General features: G+C 44.8%; 1 protein-coding gene across 3 annotated transcripts in view; it reads left to right on the top strand.

Moving 5' to 3' along the window:
- PDGFRB (platelet derived growth factor receptor beta) overlaps nt 1-20,938 on the top strand; it is a 75,897-nt gene extending 54,959 nt beyond the window's left edge. For 2 of the 3 annotated variants that reach the window (XM_044454322.1, XM_044454323.1), the window contains exons 16-23: nt 1,542-1,708; nt 2,777-2,886; nt 7,395-7,517; nt 11,226-11,337; nt 11,760-11,859; nt 11,969-12,074; nt 13,943-14,181; nt 14,956-20,938. In XM_044454322.1, coding sequence (XP_044310257.1) covers nt 1,542-1,708; nt 2,777-2,886; nt 7,395-7,517; nt 11,226-11,337; nt 11,760-11,859; nt 11,969-12,074; nt 13,943-14,181; nt 14,956-15,064 — 1,066 coding nt within the window. In that variant the 3' untranslated portion in view covers nt 15,065-20,938. Of the gene's footprint in view, nt 1-1,541; nt 1,709-2,776; nt 2,887-7,394; nt 7,518-11,225; nt 11,338-11,759; nt 11,864-11,968; nt 12,075-13,942; nt 14,182-14,955 lie in introns of those variants that run through there. The other variant, XM_044454324.1, reaches the window with a different exon arrangement.
- The last annotated feature ends 411 nt before the right edge of the window (nt 20,939-21,349 follow it).

Below are 21,349 nucleotides of genomic sequence, written 5' to 3'. Positions count from 1 at the left end.
AGCTTCCTTGGCCTGAAATGGTATTTGTAAGGTGAGAAGCTTCTGGAACTCACCTACACATAACAAATCCACATGGGCACTCATTCTGCGTATGAATGCTATCACTTGTTAATCAGCTACATGGTGGTGGTGATGAATCTGCAAAAATAAAAGTGGGCCGTTGATCTGACTCACTATGGATCTGGAGAATGCAAGGAAAATCATCCATATAATTGAAGAAAATAAGTCAAGCCACTTGTGGGGAAATGCAAAACAAACAAAACAAAAGCAAAAGCTGTAAGTTAATTCTTTAAAATAACTTCAAGGTAATTTGAAAGGGAAAGTCTTTCCAAATGGATCCTCAGGATAAAGTAATGTTGCATCCATCAGGCATTTTTCTTCCCTTTCTTGTACAAGAAAGTAGTAATGCCATGTAACATTCTCTGCTGTGTGGTGTCTATTGCTCCACATTAAGGGAAGGGAAAATCCAAGTGCCTCAAGCTGTGCATATTCTCTATCTATCCCAGCAGTTGGATTGGATGGACTGATTTAACAAAATATATACTCTTTAAATGAAGTCCTGATTAGAGAATTTCACTTATACGACATTATAGCTTGCATCTGAATATATAACCCTAGATTTTAATATGTGAAACTCAGTTATATAAATTCTCCTATCTACACAATTTTCTTCCACTGAGGAGGCTACAAATATGCTGTCTGCATATAACAAAATCAGTCTGAAAGATTAGGTATTTTACTGGATAGAATTCTTTCTAAGAATAGTTACCATCTGATAATAGTATCATAGTGTCATATATAGTAAATATGATATGATAGTTGGAGGTTTATTCTGATTTCCATTCAGATACATTTTTCTACTGTGATCTTTTTATTTTATTCCACCATCACATAGTTTGTTTGCTGCTTCCTGACCAAGCAGACTCAAACTATTTGCACAATCTTCCAATATAAAGCACCACCTCTGTTGTAGGGTCTATGTTCTAAGGATTATATTGTTTTGTGTCTTACCCTAGGGGAGGGTAAGGGGAGGCCTATTTTACTATAGTGCTTTAAATGTTCATTTAAGCATCTACAGATGTATGCATGTTCCATTGCATATCCTTAAATTGCTGAAAATGTGAGCTAAAATAAATGAAGCATACATTTCATGTGCTTCCGATAGTCAGCCTTTTTGATATAACGCTGGTCATGGATGTGTTTATACCAACCAATGTGCCACGTGTAATACTAATTACCTCATATGCTGGGATGAACCCTCCTAACCCAAGCAGAAGCAGGTGCTTGTCTATAGCTACTTATTGCATTCTCTTTCTCATGTCAATAGATTACTTTGTGTTGTGCCTTCCTTTTCTTTGTTTCCGCTTGTGTTTGTTTTTGAGGAACTTTGCAAATGGCCATGAAGGAGTGGGAGAGGAAACACAACTGAGCAGTGCTGTGTTTCATTTCTTCCTGCTTTTTTCTAGAGGTTCTCCTCTTTCTCATAGGCCTATCCTAATAAGGCAGAGACAGTGTTGGACTAAATGTCTTCCTCCCTGCAGCCATACTTCCTTGTCTGTAGAAAGCGATGGGGGCTACATGGATATGAGTAAGGATGAGTCATTGGATTATATGCCCATGTCAGACAGGAAGGGGGAAATCAAGTATGTGGACATTGACCCCTCCAATTATGGCACTCCCTACGAGCTGGACAGCTATTCCCCCTCAGGTAAGCCTTTCCTGGGAAGTGAACTCAGGAATGCTGCACCCAGGAGTACCTTCTTGTGTCAGTTTATAGTGGCTTTAGTGCTTTAACAGCTAATGTAGAGAAGTGACGGTTTTGTTTATGCTGTAATTTCACTGCAGGACCATTTCCAGACTGGGGATGGGCCAGGTTTTGGGGGGCCTTTTCCTTGCCTGTTTCCCTTTTAGCTATTTATAGTCCATGACTTTACTTTCTGGCAAAAATTTCTGGCACCTTCATCATGCTGCCCCTCCAATTTTATTTCATTTAACGTATATAAATTTACTCCCGTTAAAGATGCAATCCTGTGCATGGTTAGACAGCTGGGACATGTTTGGAGCTGTAAGTCTCTTCTCCTGCTAAACATGCAAAGGGTTGTGCATTAATTTATGCAAGTTTTTTCAACTGCTTGAAAGTTTTTTCAACTGCTGATTTACCTTGCTTTCCCTCAAACGCCCTCCTCCTCCTCCACCTCCTGCAAAGTGAATGCTTCCTTCTGTAATTTCCTTTGCAAAATGCACTCCGACCAGTTTCCTGTCCTCTAGGAGCCCCTGACTCCCAGAGCCTTTGCAGACATGGGCAGCACTGAAACTCTGCATCACTGCAGAAGATGGAGGTGATCAAGTAGTAGTGCCCATGGGTTAAGTGGCATTGAGAGGAGAATCAAACCATCAGTGGCAGAGGTGGCAGGACTGAGGAGAAACCCTAACCCTAAAGTGAATGGAGGGGGTCATGGGAGGGTGCAGGTTACATGTTCCTGATGTGATGGTTCTGTCAGTGTCATTAGAAGCAACCCTCAATATTTCCCCTGAAATGTCTTTGTCTCACATTCTAGCATTTCAAGGTCCTGTGTTAGGTGAAATTTGTAGTGTATCTTATGCATAAGTGGGATGGCCATCGGACAGGGGTGTTGCAGCTGCACTTTGCAGTGCAGAGCCTGCATTGAGCTGGGCTTGGGCTAGATGATCTCTCAGGTCCCTTCCAACCCCATCTTTGTATGCTTTGGAAACCAAATAATAAACAACTTCTTGTGCCTCTGCTCTGTGTTCCCAGCTTCCGAAAAGGTGACACTGATAAATGAGTCTCCCCTCCTCAGCTACGCAGACCTTGTTGGAGTTAGTTTCCAAGTGGCCAATGGAATGGCGTTCTTAGCTTCCAAAAATGTAAATATACTTGTGTATTCAGAATTATGTAATCATTCCTAGGGATGACTGGCTTCAAAGGAGAAAGTGTTGTTTGTCTGGTGCTTGGTTTTGGAAAAATAAAGGCATGAAAGCCAGTGGGGGAAAACAGGGGTACCTCAGTAGGTTTTCTTAGCAGTGTAGACAGGACTGTTGATTTATGTGTTATTAGACACCGGGATATTGCTCTTTAGACATTACAACTTCCTTCTTCCTCAGAAGAGGCACTGTTTGCCTAATTACACAGTGTAGGGAGCAGAACCATTGCATTCCGTAAAGCAAGAATATGTATCATTGCTTTATTTATTTATTTATTTAAAAATTTCTATGCCGCCCCATTCGCTGAAGCCTCGGGGCGGCTTACAACATCAGTTAAAACATAAAACACTAAAAATATAAAACACATTAGCATTATAAAATAAGTAGCTCTGGCTGAAGAATTAAGCAAATTATATTAGCAATTAAAATAACATTTGAATAAAAAGGTCTTCTCCTGGCACCGAAAAACAAATAACAACGGTACCAGGCGGACCTCTCTGGGGAGCTCATTCCATAGATTGGGCGCCACCGCTGAGAAAGCCCTCCTCCAAGTACCTACCCTCCTAATTTCCTTCCCGGAGGGTTCCCGGAGAAGGGCCTCTCCCACAGATCTCAGGGGGCGGGCGGGCATATATGGACGTAAGCGCTCCTTCAGGTAGCCAGGACCCAAGCCGTTTAGGGCTTTACAGGTCATCACCAACACCTTGAATTGGGCCCGGACTTCAATGGGAAGCCAGTGAAGCTGACGGAGGACTGGAGTCATGTGAACATAACGCCCAGTCCCCGTCAGCAGCCTATTTTGAACCAATTGAAGTATCCGGACTGTCTTCAAGGGTAGCCCCACGTAGAGCGCATTACAGAAGTCAAGGCGGGAAGTCACCGAAGCGTGTGTCATTGTCGCCAGGCAGTCGTATAAGCCATTTTCTCTAAGCTCAGGCTGTTAATGCTACACTATTCTATCCTTCATTCAAGATGTTAGGAATCTTCACATAGACAGTACTGGAACTCACATAGATAATAAGAGAATGTAATTTTCTGATCAGTCTTAATCACAAACTGATGTCGACATGCCACAAAAAATGGGCAGCCACCAGAACTAGGTCTGAAAGCAGGGCTGTAGAGGGTGGGATGCCTGCTCAGGTCTGTTACAGCAGCCTTCTCCAACCAGTTGTCCTCCAGTTGTGTTGGCCTAGAACTCCCAGCATGCTCCAGTCATCCATGGTGTTTGGGAGAAGCTGCCATTGCAGGCCACGGTAGCCAGAGGCATCAGCTTGGAGAAGGCCATGTTGCAGCAACAACTGAGGCTGTAATTTTAAAAAAATCTGTGTTGAACTAAGCCACATTCTGTCTGAAGAAAAACTTGGTGTAGAGATTGGTATACCTCTTGGAAATAAACACATGTGCATATATTTTGCACACTTTATTCTGGTTCTGCTCACCATGGGGAAGGCACAGCACCAATGCAGCCACTGCAGCTATGCCTCCTAGCCACAGCGAATAATACTGCAGTCTTTTACTAGTTTCTGTCATTTCCATAAGTTTCTCTGAAACTTAGATGGCTAAAAACTTACTTTTAAAAAACAAAAAGAAGGAAAGCAGAGGCTTTTGTGACTGATTGTGCCAAGTGCCAAGATTCCTCTTTCAAGCAGTCAAATGCCACAGACCATTTTCCTTGCAACATGTTCTTTATTGCTCCCAAGTACAAATCTCCCAGAACGAATCTCTGAGCATGCACAGAGCAGCTTGTTGAACCCAATCTAGTGCTTATCATTTAATCAGGCTGTCCAGCTCTGCTGACGCCTCGTCATGCGGTCAAGAGCTGGGGCTGCCTGGTTTCCCGTCAGAAAATTCCTCATTCCCAGAGCCCCTCCCCTTGGCTGTACCTCTTAGTTATTTCCAGGAACTGCCTGTGCCTGCCCTGCCGAATAATCTGGCCTTGAGATAAGCATGTCTGCCTCCTTCATCTCAGTGTCAGCATGTCCCATCCTCCCCAGCTCCCCTTTGATCTGCTGCACATTCCAATTCTGAATCTTCTGCATTGTGGCCAACAGTCCTTGAGATTGAGTGCTCAAAACAGCCATCCCTCCCAATAGACTGGACTCGTATCCTTATTTTCTACTAAATAATGGCACTCAGGATGGCTTAGTAAACAGTTTGAAGTGCAAACTGTTTGGAGTCAAAGTGCAATCCTATGCAATCCTATGCATAGTTAGACCAAAAAAATCCCTTACAACTCCCAGCACTTCCTACCCTGCCCAGCTGGCTGAGGAGAGCTGGGAACTTTCAGACTTCTTGCTGTCTAAACAGGCATGGGGTTAGGCTACTGAACACATTACAGGACAATAAAACACTAAAAATGGCATCCACCCAACACACAGATCCAAAGTCTTCCTTGAATAAATTTTCGCCTTTTTCTGATGTTGGAAGGATAACAGACTATCAGTTCCATACCCAGTTTGAAAGTGAAGCATTTGTGCTCCATAATTACGAGCTCCAGGCCATGCTGTTATTCAGTGTAATTTGGTTTCACAGCTGAATTGCACAATGCAGTTTGTCACCACCAAATATCTTCAAGGCGCCGCTCCAGTGATGCCATGCCGTCCTCGATAACTGTTGAGACATCCTTTTCACAGGCGCTAGCAGCTGTGGGGAAAGGAAGCGTGGTCAGCGCGGTAACGCTTGAGCAGGCAGAACCACTGCTAGGAGTTACCACACAGGAGGCTGCACGAGAGGCCTTCCACATGGTACGGCTGTTCTGGAGCGCAAGACATGCGATATCGGCCGCCCTGAAGCTGGCCAGTGCTGGGCAAACATCTTGGAAAGCATAAGCCCCAGCGTACGGCCAAATGGCGCTTCCTAGGGAAGGGACACCGATAAGGGAAGAGAGCAGTTGAAATGGCCAGAGGACTGTGCACTAGAAAGGTCCCAGAAAGAAAGATTATGGAGTACATTCCCCAGAGAGGTTCGCCTGGCGCCAGCTTATTCTTTTTGGCACTAGGCAAAACCCTTTTTATTTTCCCATTATTTTAAAGTTTAATAGTTTTTAAGGTGGTTTTATTTATTGGAAATTGGATGCTGTGCTCTATCGTGTCTTGCTTTTATTGTAAAACCATCCCAAGGTGCTTGCAGTGGACAGTATATAAAAGCTATTAATTAATTAATTAATTAATTAATTAATGGTGGGATCCCTCAAGAGTTTTGTTAGAAGGCTACAAAAAGGCTCAAGCCAACATGGAGAGAATTCCATAATGTTAGATTCTCAGGCTACATATGCTGCCTATTTCTTTTGGAACCTTGGCCACAGCATGCTGCCATGTCAGGGCACGTGACGGGAACTTCCCCACTGTTTTCTTGAGCCCTGAATCCTAATTGCCGTTGCTTGCCCCATGTTCCAGGAAAGGTGAAGGAATGGGGAAAACTGCCTTACTTACCTCTGAAGAATGGTTCAGTCCAGGAGTAATTAATGGTCCCTGTGGGCATCAGTGTCCCCCCACTTCTTGCCTGGTGCCTTCCAAGGTGCCCAACCCCCCCCCCCCACACACACACACTGTTAATTAGCATTTTTCTGACTGGCAGCAGCAAGCAAAGTGCAGCCTTCTGGCCACTGCCATCATCTTTTCCCCTGAATGCCTTTAGCTACATTCAGAGAAATTCTTAGGAAATGAAGACAAAGGACAGCTGCATTTCCCAGCCAAGCAAAGGAAGGAGAAAAAAAAAAGGGGGGGGGACTGAAACTGTGGGTTTAAAAGAATTCTTTTGTATGGTGAGGTTCAGACCCCACCATTGTGTTGTACACAATAGTTTAGGAAGGTGACTTGTTCTTTGTGACTAACCATGCCTCCCATGGCAGCCATTTTGTGGTGGTGCCCATGACGGTTTCCCAAATTGCCAAATGTGCCTGCGGGCCCAAAACAGAATCGCTACCCCTGGTGTAACCTATAACGGGCACAGTATATAGAGCAAATATTTTTGAGCAACAGACCTCCACTTCCCTCCCCCTTTGAAAGGACTGCATCATTGTAGATATGTGCCATTTTTTTGCATAATTTGAAAACTGCTCTAAGCTAAACCTGCTTTGGACAACAGGTAACAGCTGTCATCATATCAAAAGCAAAATACATGCCTGTCTCCTGCAGCAGTTGCTGATTGCACTACTGGGATCTTGCTGCAGCTTTTGCAGGGTATCGCTTGAAGCATTACAACGCTCAGCAAGACTGAGGGCTGCAGCCTGAGAGTAGCTTAAGAAAATGAGTTTATGCACTGCAGACAAAACTGCAGGAGCACTTCCAGGGCTCTGAAGCTGTGGTCCGAACACAACCTCTGGGCACTCAGTTCTCAGTTTCCTTGTGAGGCTTTCTTCTGCAGTAGCATGCTGCAGAGCACAGTGGGGGGTTTTGCAGGGAAAGGCTAAAGGAGATGCACAATATAGATGTCTTTTTCCTACTCCGCAGTGTGTGCATCGAGACCTGGCTGCAAGAAACGTGCTGATCTGTGAGGGGAAGCTGGTAAAGATCTGTGACTTTGGCCTAGCCAGAGACATCATGCGGGATTCAAATTACATCTCCAAAGGCAATGTGAGTAGCATGATCCCCTGCTCTCTGAGCATGTCTTTGCTTGCACAGTGTTAGGCCTACGTAAAGCTATACACTTAAATGGGAGGGCAAAAGGCATGAAATGGGATCCCCTGTTATCTCCGTGATTACTTATCATGATTATTATATACCCCACCTTTTTTCCCCTTGTGAGGAATTCAAACTGGCTTACATTATCAGCATCCTCTCCATTATATCTATGGAACAACTCTGTGTCTGGCCCAAAATATTCAGCGATCTTCATGACCCAAATGGGGACCCAGATCCTGAACCCCTGTCCAAGAGTCTAACCACTATCCCACAGATTGGAGATATCAGATAGATTCCAATTGGGAGGGGAAGCCATGGACTCAGCCAGCTCTTTCATTCCTGCTTTTTCTTCCCAGTCTGGATGAGCAGTTGCAAATGGGTTTGGGAACTGGGCATCTGAAATGAGGTCCAGCAAAACCTAGTAATCTCAGACATCACTCATTTGCCTCTCCTGTGTTGCAACTGCTTTGGCCTCCATCTTCCTTCTCCAGCTCTGCCATCAGGTGACCCAACTTCACAACTGTTGGCATGCCACTCCAGTCTCTGTGCATGTGTGGTTAGCTGGGATGCCCATTGTGGAGTTCAGGCAGTTCAGAGCCTCGGCCCTCCTTTAGCAATAGTCCTACATGCATTTATCTCTGTCTCCATCTCCAGCAGACTCCTTGATGACATGCGGCTCAGAGCAGATGCCTTCACAACAGCGTATGCATTGCTCTAATTCAATGAGTCATCTGCAGTATACTAGGCAGAAGACTTCTTCTGTCCTAATGGCCCCAAGCTGGTCTCATCAAGCTTTGTTTCCCAAATCTCTGATCCCTCTCCTCCCTAATTTCCAGTTCCACATGCAAATTTCTTTCGCTTCATATCTCCTTCCTCCTTACTGAATGAAGAGCAGCTACATTTCATTTGGAACATATCTGACTTTGTACACGTTGAGAAAGGCATTTTTTTGTGATACCGTGACACTTGCAAACTGCCAATGCCTGGACTTAGCAATGGCCACCCTCAGCAATGGTCACTGAGAGCCCTAGGCACAACCGCAGCCATGGTACGGTCCTACAGCTGCCGGCTAAAGAGGTCCCCCCACCCCATTTCTCAGAGTGGGGATGCCCCATAGAAAGAGGGAAGGGCCAGCCTGGTAACTCCGTCCCTCCGGCTTCATAAACTGTTCGTGACTGAAAAGCTATGTGCTGGTTTGGGAATCTGCCACCTACTGGTTGAAGTAGTTGTTGCAAGCTTCAATTTGTTGGACATTCTGGACACAAGCACACACATGGGCCTTAAGGGGAGAAAATAAAGTCCCGGTGGGCCTCAGTCACCACAGTGGATGCCTATCTGTCCAAGAGCCATTTGCTCACTTTGCAGAAGGTAGTCTTAAGCCATGTTCTCTGGGATAGTGGGGGGACAGGAGGAAGCAACAAGGTGCTGGTCCAGCCTTCCCTGATCATGTATGGAATGTGGTTGTACTGCAGATGGGTGTGCAAGTGCTCCTACTCCTCCAGAGCTTTCTGGAAGGTCCTGCCTGTAGCGATTATGAGAGCTTGCCCATGTGTGGGGCTGTAGAGAATGCCCGCTGAAACAACCGCAGTTACAGGCGGGCAGCTGTGTTTTTACCCTTATGATATGGCAGTCCGTGATATATCTGAGAACTTCTGCCTTCCACCTTGCACAAATACATGGTTGGTTTGCACAGTATGAGTGGACTGTGACCAGTCACACAATGGCAATCATTTGGGCAAGCACCACCCTGGAAACCATTCTGTGAAAGCACACCGGATGGGCCTTCGAAATCCAAATGTGCCCAAGAGCCCAAAGGATTGAGAACCCGTATTCTATTGCTGTGTTCCCAAGCCCCTGGTTGGTCATGTTTTCTTTAACCAGTTGTGCCTGTGCAAAAACTGAAGCTTTTTAACCAAGTTTCCACAATGAGTCATTTTTCAGGGCTCAGAGTAGAAAGCATATCTCTGAATTTCCTTAGACAGTCACTCTCTCCAGCAAATGGGAAATGAAACTCCCTGGCCCTTCGCAATCCTTCCTGGCAATCCTTTTTGAGGCTGGTTACGCAAATAGTGCAGAGGAATGGCGGTAGGGGAGCAGCACGCAAACCAGAACCAGGCTGCTTTCCTGTGCCACAAATAAATCTGGGCTGGGGCTGGGCAGGCAACAGAGGAAGCGAGGGTGGCAAGGAGGAGACATCTAGTCCTCTTTGCAGGGCCCCGTGTGCTCATCAAACTCAACCTCGGTCTTGATCATTCCCATACAAACCAGAAGTGTTTCTAAATAGCTCCCTTATATTACTGGAACCTTACGGAGCTCCTTCATGCATGGTGCGCATGATCAGGGTTCACCGTGGGCCTTGGTCTGGCGCCACCGTCCAGCGTCCACATAGGGAGCAAGGATGTCTGAGCAACGGAGACCAACACAGATAGACCTCTACGTGTACAACCGACAGGGAGGTCTAGAGGTCCTTTGGGGAACATTCCCTTGGTCAGACAGCCATGCTCAACTTGTAGATATCAGAGGGTGTGCTAGGGAGCTGTGTAAAGTTGTAGGTAGGTAGGTACTGACCACTTAAAGAGTATCAAATTCCATTTGATTCCTATAGTCTTGATGGTGCTATGGTTTAAATGTATTTAAAATGCAAAACTACACCAGCTCAGCATTTTGTTTTTAAATCAGGGATTGCAACCAAGTTTGTTGTTGTTCCTATATATCAAGAATGACAAAGCAGTTGTAAGCGTGGAACTGTGGCTTGGTGGGGGGAGGAGGGAGGAAAAGGTTAGTGATGTGTCAGGGATGCTTTAAACTAGGGTCCCGCAATGAGTGTGGAGGTGGACTTGGTGGTTCTTTGATTCTGTGAAGTAGCACCCACAGCTATTTAAAAGGGATAGCTGGGTTAAGATCATCCATGCAGGGTCTGTTCTTAGGAATGGCCTGCCCATCCAGGGTGCATTTTCCTCCTGTAAACATTCACAGTAAAATAATGTGTCTGTGCTTAAACTGCTGGCATATTGAGCTAAACTCCCCATTTTGTCAAGGAGCAGTGAAAAACAATTCTGCAAAACGTTCCTGCATTTCTAGGTCTGTTGGATACACAAGTGTACATGCAAGCTTGCATGCCCATGTGAAGGAGGCCATTTGGTAAAATGCTACTGGCAAGACAGGACTATTCAATTAATAGAGCTCAAGTAAAGCAAGCCTACATCGGCAACCTTAAAACCCAAAGTTTCCTAGGTCTAGGACAGGGGTGGGCAATTAGTCTTCTTTGTACTAATTTCATACAACTCCTAGCCTGTAGCTGCAGCTGCAGCTCCTGATAGATTTCCCCTGAAGGAATGCAGCTCTTAACAAATAAAGTTTCCTGCTCCTGTTCTAAGAAACAGCTGCCTTCTCATTTAAAGTTTTATAAAGACCCTTCTTCCAGGTCAGGATTTAATAACTTCCATTCCTTATATCAAATGAGCTGGGCTGGGAGAAGAAATGAAAGGACCAGGAGTATCATTTAACTTCATCAAAGGGGATTGCCTCCCTGGCAATGGCCTCGGGTTCCTGGCAGCTCTTCTCTTGCTGCAAGCAAGTTTCCATTAAAAGCCATGCCTGTTGCTGCCAGAGGGCGGACAATTTATTGAAAGGTGTTCCTGCCATGTGCTTTCATTGCAGACCTTCTTGCCTTTGAAATGGATGGCACCCGAGAGTATCTTCAACAACCTCTACACCACCTTGAGCGATGTGTGGTCTTTTGGGATCCTTCTTTGGGAAATATTCACTCTGGGTATGTAACGTGGGGCAGCACTGTCCTTTCTTCCTTTGATACATCCTGCTTTTCAAATTTCCTATATGCAAAAGGAAAGCAATGCGAATGGCCCTCCAGCATCTTGCATGAAGTGAGTTGCCCTCCCACCACACCAGTTCATAACCTACATAAAGCAAACAGCTGACGTTACTAGTCTACACAAAGAAAAATCCCCCTTTGGTCCTTCCCCCTTTGGTGTTTTCACCCCAGTCCCGAGTTTTCTGTTTCAGACTGGGAGGGTCCACCAGCAGTAGAGATTTGCAGTTGCCTGCTGGTGCAGCCCTGGAGATGAGAAAGAAGTGAAATGGGGCATGTGGGGGACAGTTGCCCTGGCGTCATTCGCACGAAGAATAAAGTTGCTGTCCCATCACCCCTTTTCCTTGATCTTTTTCTTATCCTAGGTGGGACTCCATATCCTGAACTGCCTATGAACGAACAATTCTATAATGCCATTAAGCGCGGATATCGGATGTCCAAGCCTACCCATGCATCGAATGAGATGTGAGTATTAGCAGTTTGTATTTGCCTTTTTCACACTGGAAAATGGCCACCCTTTCTTCCAGTGCAGCATTTCCCAATGGTGCCATTTTTTTCTTTTATGTCTTTCCAGCTATGAAATCATGCAAAAATGCTGGGAAGAGAAATTTGAAATCCGACCTCCTTTCTCTCAGCTGGTTGTACTCATGGGAAACCTCCTGGAAGACAGTTATAAGAAGGTAGGGTATGGTTGGGTAGACTGAGGGGGAAAGGAAGGAAGAAAGAAAGGAATGTATATGGCAGCCTTCCACAACCAGGGAATGATGGGAATTGAAGTCCACTGCAGCTGGGCTGCTTCAGGCTGGGCAAGTTTAGTATGACAGAATGCTCCTCATGAAAACCAGAAAGGGTCAATAAGTATTGATGCTTGCAACAGGCAGGAAGGATGTGCGGGGTGAGAGTCTGGTTTACTGGGTCATTACTTGCAGAAAGCAGGTACATCCTTCATCACAGTGCTTTGGAGTGTGATTTTTGGTTTCTTCACTACAGCCAGACTTAACTGGAGCTTTCTTCTTTAACAGATGAGCTCAAGAAGGTTTGTGGTGTGGTACTTAGCACTGCACCACAAGAATGCTGTTAGAAACTGTAATATAAGCCTTTCCCATGTTAACCAAGCAGTTTACCTCTTCAGCAAAACCCCTTCCCCAATCATAGCCTGTAAATGGGGCCTTATTTTCCTGCCTGGTTACATCAAACCAGAGAACTACAAACTGCTAAGCCAGCCTTCCCAACCTGTTTTTTGAACTGCATCTCCCACTGTTCCTGACCAACAGCTATGCTTGGTACCAGGAACAAAGTGCAATGCATCTGCAGAACCCTGTGAACTAAATGCTTGTCCTGTTCCCATATTAGCTTCCCTGTGTGCTGGAGTAATATTTGGCAGTTCTCTAAAGGCAGGTGACAACTAGTCATAGGACCTTCTTAGTGGTGGCCCCCTACATATAAAATTCCATATCCAGAGAGGCTTAACTAGCTCTCATATTGTTGTCTTTTTGTTCTCAGGCAACAATGGTTTTATTCTTCCAGGTTTTGTGGTTTTTTAATTAAGTTTAGCTGCAGTTATGTTTTTCATTTCGATTCTCTTTTTTCATTTTTATGGCTGAAGGGCAGCGTAAAAATTTCTAACATAAACAAACAAAATTGCATTTAAACATAAAACTTGAAAGTTACAGAATAGTCCTGTACAGACAAACACGGGTGCTATTAAATTTTGGTGGAACCCCAAATAACTAGTCTGTCCATGATCCTTAAATAATACAGTAAACATTAAGAAGGAAAGTTAAAATGGTGAGCTTTTAAGCTATGACTACAGACTGAATGAACCAGACTGGAACCAAGAACTGCCCTGTAGCCCCAGTTTAAATCCTGCTTTATTAGACAAACATCTACATATTTTTTCCTCAGAAGGCCCCTCAAAATTTTGAGACAGGCTAAGTACAAAGAACCTTTTCTCTGTTCATTTCACTTGATTTGGCTGCCAGCAATGCCAAGGCTAACAAACTGTAGTCGCGTGGCAGCGGTCCCAATACAGGTGAAACAGATGATCTGTTTACACAGTCTTCATGCTGGGCTGTGTTTTGAGACTGACAGGACAATCTTACACATGCCTACTCAGAAGTAAGTCTAACTGATTTCATTGGGTCCAAATAGCCTTATAGCTCAAGCCTAGGCATGTCACTCAGAATAAAGTCCCACGGATTTCAGTTATTCCAATGGAAATGAATATAGATTTATAGCTTTGTAGCTTGAATTGGGTTATTATATGCGGTTTGTATTATGCAATGAATTGTGATTTCTTAAAGCCTAACTGTATATATTCCAGCTCCTTGCAAATAAGTTCCCAGTGGTTTTCAAGTTAAAACATACTTTTATTTAGGATTGAAACTTTAATATATTAATGGTTCTGGCACCATTCAGGGTCAATAGAATCAATAGCAGTTCAGCATCATAATATTTATTAACTCACTGAGATCATGTCCCCGTGTAAGACTCATGCCTTTATACACTCACAATCCCTTTTTCTCCTGTCTGCCTTATATGAGAGCAGAGGTATCAACAAGTCAATGAAGAGTTCTTGAAAAGCGACCACCCTGCTGTTGTCCGCACAAGGCCCAGGAATGCGGCACTCAACAACTCCACTGCTGAGGACACTGCTCGTTCAAGCCCTGTCCTCTACACAGCTGTGGAGCAGAATGGACTGGACAATGATTATATCATTCCTTTGCCTGACCCTAAACCAGAAGGTATCAGTGACAACCTTCAAGAAGCACCCAGTAGTCGGGCAAGGTCAGCATTTCCTTCATTCTTTCTCCCATAACGCAATCATTCACACAAATGCTAGTCTCTCTGATGGCTGGAAATATGCTTTGCACATTCCATAGGCATGTGAAGTAATGAAGAACAGAAAAGTCTAAGGAATATACCAGGGGTGGCCAGACTTGCTCAACAGAATACCCACATACAGTAAATGTCAGATGTTTGGGGGCCACAAGCAGGTGCCCATCGACAGTGGCGGTGGGCAGTGAGGAATGAGCAGGTGCTCACAGGAGGTGGCAGCAGGTGGGGAGTGGTAAGCAGGTGCCTGTGGGCGCCTGTGGCAGCAAGCCGCAAAATAGACTCAAAGAGCCACATTCAGCCCCTGAACTTTGGTTTGGCCAACCCTGGAATATACAGTAGAATGGAGAATGAACTTTGGTGGAATGCCCACAGCTTTTGGAATCTCTGCTTTGTTGTCCCAAGGAATGTATCCACAGAAAGACTCTTCAAAGATGTTGGCTAGTGTGATGGATGGGTGGATGGATGGATGGATGGATCATTCTGGAGCCTGGAATGTGACTTCTCAGCAAGTTATTGGCTTTTAAGCAGAACTGGTTTCAGAAAGCAAAATGTCAGCTCTTCTCATGATATATGAGGCTTCGGCGAATGGGGCGGCATAAAAATGTTTTAATAAATAAATAAAAATAAATAAATAAATATGGCTTCCAGCTCTGTCTTTCATGAACTGACTCCTGTTTATAGCTGAGGCTTAATTCTTTCTCTCTTTCCTTTTCTACCTTGTAGTTCTACATTGAATGAAGCCAACACTTCATCTACCATATCCTGTGACAGCCCGCTAGCTCCTCAACAAGAAGAAGAACAAGAAGCACTAGTGCTAAAGTCAGACTGCTAGGGTTACTAGAGCTGCGTCTGTGGAAGGGGGACATGCAGGCACGTGTGGTGGTGCTGGGGTTTTCCAAGCAAAACTGGTACATCCCTTCCCTTCAGCCCTACAATGCAGTTGCAGCTTGTCCTTCCTTCCTCTTCAGCTCAAAGCAGAACCCAGGAACTGTAACATGGAAGAAACTTTTCTGGGGCCAAGAGTACCTACCAGTACCTACCAGTAAGACTGCAGATGAGATCAACCCAGCTGAAGTCTGTGTCCTGTGGTTGTTTGTGTGACTCCCCAAACTTCTTAATTGGGGCTATTTCCATTCCATCACCTAATGCAGGTTCTCCATCCATGGTCCTCTCTGCTAACCCAGAATATTGTGAGTCTGTGTGCGGCATGAACTACCTTGTTGCAGGACAGAGAGAAAAGTATCTATAAAAGTAGTCTCCATGGAAAAGCAAGCCTTCCTTGTATCAAGCAAAGGATGACCTCCCCAAGGTTTCCCTTGGAGAGCACCTTTACCTGTGCTTCCATTCCATTCATACAAGTTTATTCTTGGCCGTTCATTATCAAATCATCCCTTTTAAAAGCTGATCGGAAAGCAGGGATGAAGCATGAAACAAGGTGACATATGTATGCATGTACAGACTCTTTCAAGATGCACTAACAGGGAATTGGTCCGCCCACAGTCTCAGCCAGTTTTCAAACACTGAATGGATGCTCCATTCAGGGTGGTATTCAGAGCAGCGTTAGAATGGTGGCCATCAGAAGAGCAAACCTAGACATTAGAGCTGGATTCTGCTCTTCAAGGATAGGCTGGACATGCACATGGTAGGCGTGTCATGAGTAGAGTCAGCTGGAGCCAGGGGTCCGATTAGATGGCCCGGGAGACCCCTTCTGACTCTGTTTCTGTGTTTCCTTTCCTGGGCTTTCCAATGCTTTTGCTATGGGGCCAGCAACACAAGAATGATGGTACAGTATTACATGTAGCACAGATTAAAGGTACTCAGAGATATTGGGCATTTGTAGTTGTCCAAACAAGACCCAAAGGGACATCCTAATGGCCCAGGGGCATACGGAGCAGCAAACAGAGACTGACAGCTAAGGACTCTACTGTGGCCACAGCAGGGCATTCCACTGGCACGTGTCTCTGTGATATGGACAGAGAGGCAGGGGGTGCTTGTTCAGCCACTCCCCCCTTCCCAGTCTGGCCCTTGCATGTCACAGGCAACCCCTGCATTAAAGTCCAATGCTATGTGAAACGTGCAACTGCATTTCATGTACCTGTGTTGCTATTATTTTTTAACAAATAGATGTTACAATGGTAGATAAATCAGAATTTGGACCATAAGGAGGGGGATGGCTCTTCCTTTCCCTCATAGTCCTGCTGAAAACTGCTCCTTCCCCTTGTGCAGTGGATTTTTCAATCCCTTTACTGTCCCCATCCCATTTTTAATTAGACATCTGTGCTACCAGCACCACTTCCCCACTTCCTACATTGCATTTACTCTATTTTGATCTATTGTCAGTGTTTGTTTATATGTTTAGATTAAGAATAGCAATAAAGGTCGGGAATCTTTCCAAAAGAACATAATATTAAAAGGAATAGTGCTATAATAGTTTGAAAGGAGGTCCTTCTATAAATCACGGCCAGTGCAGGGCTGATCTTTTTTCACCCATGCAATCAGCCTTTGAAATGACACTGTGACGAGCCATAGTTTCCCCTCCTAGTCAGCCACTTACTCAGCATTGTTGCCTATAGAAATTACTTACAGGCCTTCACCTTGGGTATGGGAGATAGGGCAGAATAAAACCACCAGATCATGCTTTTTGACCATTTTGCACCATTACTATACCATGTGCATAAATCCCATAATATTGACCACGTTATGGAAGAATTTTAGCTCCCCTTTCTTTCTGGAGAATTTCTCTAGGTAATCTGAACTCCCTCAGTACATTTTCCTAAGCCGATTAGAACATTTTGTTCTGAGGGCTTAACGCTTGGTTATGGCCAAAAACTAGGGTTAGGTCCTAATGCGCCCCAGAGTACTTGGTCAGCACGCCGATCACAGATTCAGCCCCCGGATGCAGTCCGGTCCTGGATAAGGTCTCTGCCAAAATCCTGGAAAACCTCTGCCAGGTGGAGACATCAATACTGGGCTGACAGATTCGATATAAGGCTGGCCTGCTATTAGACACCTTCCTACATTTGGTGGCTGAATTTTGGTGTGACCTGACCACGACCCAGGATTTTTAATTACATATAGCTCAGTCCCTTTATCTGTAACAGGGCAGATGTGCTCCACCGCTCTTGAGCTTCTTTGACAAGGACGAACAACCTGATTTGCCTTCTGCACCACTGAGCTGCACAGTAGTTCAGTTTCACATCTCACTGCAGCAAAGGCTTGATCTTGATGCAAAACCCCCCAGACTCCTACCCGGGGTCAGTGGAGCAGCTAGGTGACCGCCAAAGCACACTTCATGCTTCCCAAGGCTAAAGTAGCACATAGCTAGTGCCTCATAGTTTCAAATATTTGAAGTAGTCCAAGCCTAAACATTTACATTCTCCACAGAAGGTCCTTTTTCAGCTGCTTCTGTAGACTCCCCCTCAGTGAAAACCTAAATGGTGACAGATCTGTCATTTGGAAACCAGACAGGAAATGCAACAGTCACCAGATGTTCTAATCATTCACCCAAAAAAGCTAGGACACTGTGGCTTTTCAAATGCTGATGTTCATCCTGGCTTGGTAGGTGCCACATTTACAAACAGGAGCACCATTCTAGCACAACAGCAAGAAAAAAAACAATCCAGTTCCGTCAATGAGCAGACAATGCAATAAAAAACATCTGATAACCCACGAAACACAGATGAATTGGGTTTAGCAAATCTGTCCATCCTGAGCCCTGGCTGCCACTGACATAGGACCTATGGCTTCTAGCTCATAAATGTTCATAGAAATGGAAGAAACCTGAACAATGTGGCGAGGGCCCTGACATTGGCAACAGTGGTAGAATGTGGGAGAGGTGGAGATGATTAAGACTCTGTCTGTGGCCACAATCTGGCCTATGAGCTTTCTCCTAAAGGGGACCATCACTTCTTATTTCTACGCATGTCACTGTCATTTTGGCTTGCCAGGTTTTATTTTACATTAAAAAAAATACTGGCTAGAGGTGAGTCAAAATCCATTCCCTGTATCTTGACTGAAACATGTTAAACTTTGGAATGTCCCATTTTTGCAGGATTGGTCTCATCTCTTGAGTATTGTTTTCTTTTCTATAGCATATTAATTTACAGCTGTAGCAATGTTATCAGCTCAAATATATGCATCTTCTCCAGCCAGCCACTACTGCTATGTAGCCAGAATATACCAGAGGAATATTGCCACATTAATTACTGTGTTATCCTTTGAAATGCTTATAAGATTGATGTGTATACGTTTTAGTCTTGACTTTCCTTTTCTGTTTGACTGTGTTGTTTTTATTAATTGAGGGAAGTAGAGCAGTGCAGAGTTGTATTTTCGTGTTGTTGCTGTGTGATCCAGAGCACCATGGACTTTGTTTGCAATACATGAGCAGCCTTGTCCACTCTTCCAAGGGCCCCCAGGTTCTTCGAAGGGCAGGAAATTGAAGTGCAATGAAGTGTTTTATGGCAGTCAGCCAGTTCTGGCATTTAAAGCCCCCCTCCCTCCCCACCGAGCATCACCAGCTCCCTGAAAGGGCCAGGCCATGCAAGAGCACTCTGCAGTTTAGAAACCAGTGAACTCCAAGCTAGTATTTAAATGGATCCCGAACAGAAGAAGGGATTGGAGAATCAAGCTGGTTGCCTTGCATCAGAAGAGTATTACAATCATGTATCTGCAATTGGAGGTCCTTCCTTGGCTCACATAGTTTACAGAGAATCATTCACCTTTTTGCCACTTCTGTGGGCTTTGCATGGATCCAAAATATAAATGCAACCAAAATAAGCAGCACCATTCCTGATATCTTTTCTCACTCATGTGGTGTTTGATCAAAAATGAATTAAATCCTATTCAGTAGTGAAACCATGTACATCTACAGGAAAATTTTCCTGACCTTGAAGTGGTTTCCAGGGAATGTTAAAGGGATGCCTGACTTCTAAGATGTCCCAGAGAGCTGGTGATCCTAAATGAGATGTGGTGGCTGTTGAATTTCCATTCAAAGAGCAACTGACTTTTGAGAGTGGCTTCCCGGAGCTGGCAAATGGACTCCACGGCACTTGGTACAAGTTGGGAAAATACTGGCAATATAGCTGTGCCATCATTTCTGTAATGGCTTGTTCCTGGCAATTGTTCAAGGGGTTTCTCTACACAAGATATGTATTGTGCATTTGTGATCCCTTGTGTAAAAGGCCGTTCTTCCTCCTGGAAAGAAAATGAAAGAAGTCACCTCAGTAAATGCTGGGTTAAATGTCTCATGTAGAGAAGCCCCTAACTTGTGTGTGGAAAGTGCACCAAGACTAGGCTTTCTTCCTGCAGTGATTACTCTAGTACTTTGGTTGCCTCCACCAGAAACACCAGCTGGTTATGGTGTGAAAAACTTGGTGCTCCTTTGCATGAAGGAGCCTGCATGGCCTGAATACTCTAGGAAGGGGCCAGATGGTTTCCCACTGTGTGAACAGAGTGCTGAACTGGATTGATCAAACCCTGCATGGATCTTCTTATGTATGTTCTAGTACAGCAAGGGGCAACCTAAAGAAGGGTCAGTGGTCTTGCAGTGGTTGACATGCCTTGACTTTCCAGAACCATCATGGTGGAGGGGAAGGAAAAGTGCTGATCCCAGATCCCTTCCCCAAATGCTCAGCAGCCCCTCTGCTGAACAAACTGGGGACTCGAGTTGGAATGGACTGATGGAGTTCCACAATAAAGCCCATCTCCTGCAAAGTATCTGCATACTGGAGCAGGTTTCTGTGTCGCTCATGCACGCTTGCCTCACCTTGCCCCCAGCAGCTCAGCTTCTCCATGCCTGTGTGCTGCTGATGCAGAGATGTGTGTGCACGTGAGTGGAATATGCACTCTGCTGCAGGGCTTGTGGTGGTGCCCCAGCTTGCCCATTTTTGGAGGAGATGGAGTGCAGCCCAGACACTGACTCTCCCCTACTTACCTTTCATCTGCATGAAAGGGGGCAGCTTAGCAGCATTTCAGGAGTGGGCAAGATGCTTTTTGTCTTGTTTTGAATTGCAATGCTGAGCAGTCTACGTAGAAGAGCCATTGAAATTAATGGGACTTACCTTCGGGTAAGTATAATGTTTTGATATATGTGTGTGTGTGTGAGGGGATAGATATTTCTATGGGACAATCTGCTGTTGCACCTGCCCCTTCAAAATTGACCAGGCTCACTTTCATAGCTGTGTAAAAACTGAGGGTTGCTGGGAGGATTGACGGGCAGGGATGGTGTTAAGCATGACCTCCCATGGTACTTTCTGTCCTGCAGATTCCTCCACCCTATGATTCTGGTGTAAGAGGCATCTAGCCTCCCAGCCTGGGTTTGTTTTGCTTTTTTAAGTGTCTTGGTCAAGCCCATTGAATCCTCCTTTATTGCAGAAAGAACTTGAACCCAGGTCTGCCAAGCTCTAGATCTTTGCTTTAGCCACAAGAATGTTCTCCTATAGCAACTGACAGCGCTCTCTGAATGGTGAAAAACAAAACCCATGTCTTCCCTTATAGTCCTTTTGAAAGCCATCATGGTGGGGTGAAATGCAGAAAAGTGTTTGAACTAAGGTACCAAAGATGCAACATTATTCTAGGTTTACAAATGTATCTTAAAACTCTAATTAAGCCACATTTATACCAGTGAGATATTATTTTTATGCTGTAAACTTGTCATACGTATTTTTAAAGAAAGATTTTTAAAATTAAAAGAGCTTCTTTTTAAACCCTTGTGCTTCTCTGTGTTTGTTTTTTAGCCTATTCCTAGATCTCTGGAAACAGGGGGTTAAAGTTTGTCACGGGTTGCGGTAAATGAAGGTTGAACAGCATTAAACAGAAGAATGTTAAGGTGCTTAGGGCATCCACTTGGCTTAGGAGAAGCTTAGTGGTGGTACCAAGGAGAGAGAGGCATGTACAGCAAAGGGATGTGCCAAACATTGTGATGGGAAAGGGAAGCTGTGGTTAGTTCTCTGAATTACTGAGCAGATGAAGAGTCATTGGTCTGCCTGGGAAAAGGTAGGTGGGAAGAAGAGCTGGGGACTGATCTCGTTGAATCTGGATTTAGTCATTCTTGGACTAGACCCACTGAAATCCATGGTGCTTAAGTCACCCATGTATTTCAGTGGGTCTGTTCTAAATA

This window comes from Varanus komodoensis, unplaced genomic scaffold, assembly GCF_004798865.1.
Source record: "Varanus komodoensis strain SLA01 unplaced genomic scaffold, ASM479886v1 scaffold7_3, whole genome shotgun sequence".
Lineage (NCBI taxonomy): Eukaryota > Metazoa > Chordata > Lepidosauria > Squamata > Varanidae > Varanus > Varanus komodoensis.
Note: the sequence above shows the minus strand (reverse complement) of the source record. Positions and strands in the feature narration are given on the sequence as shown.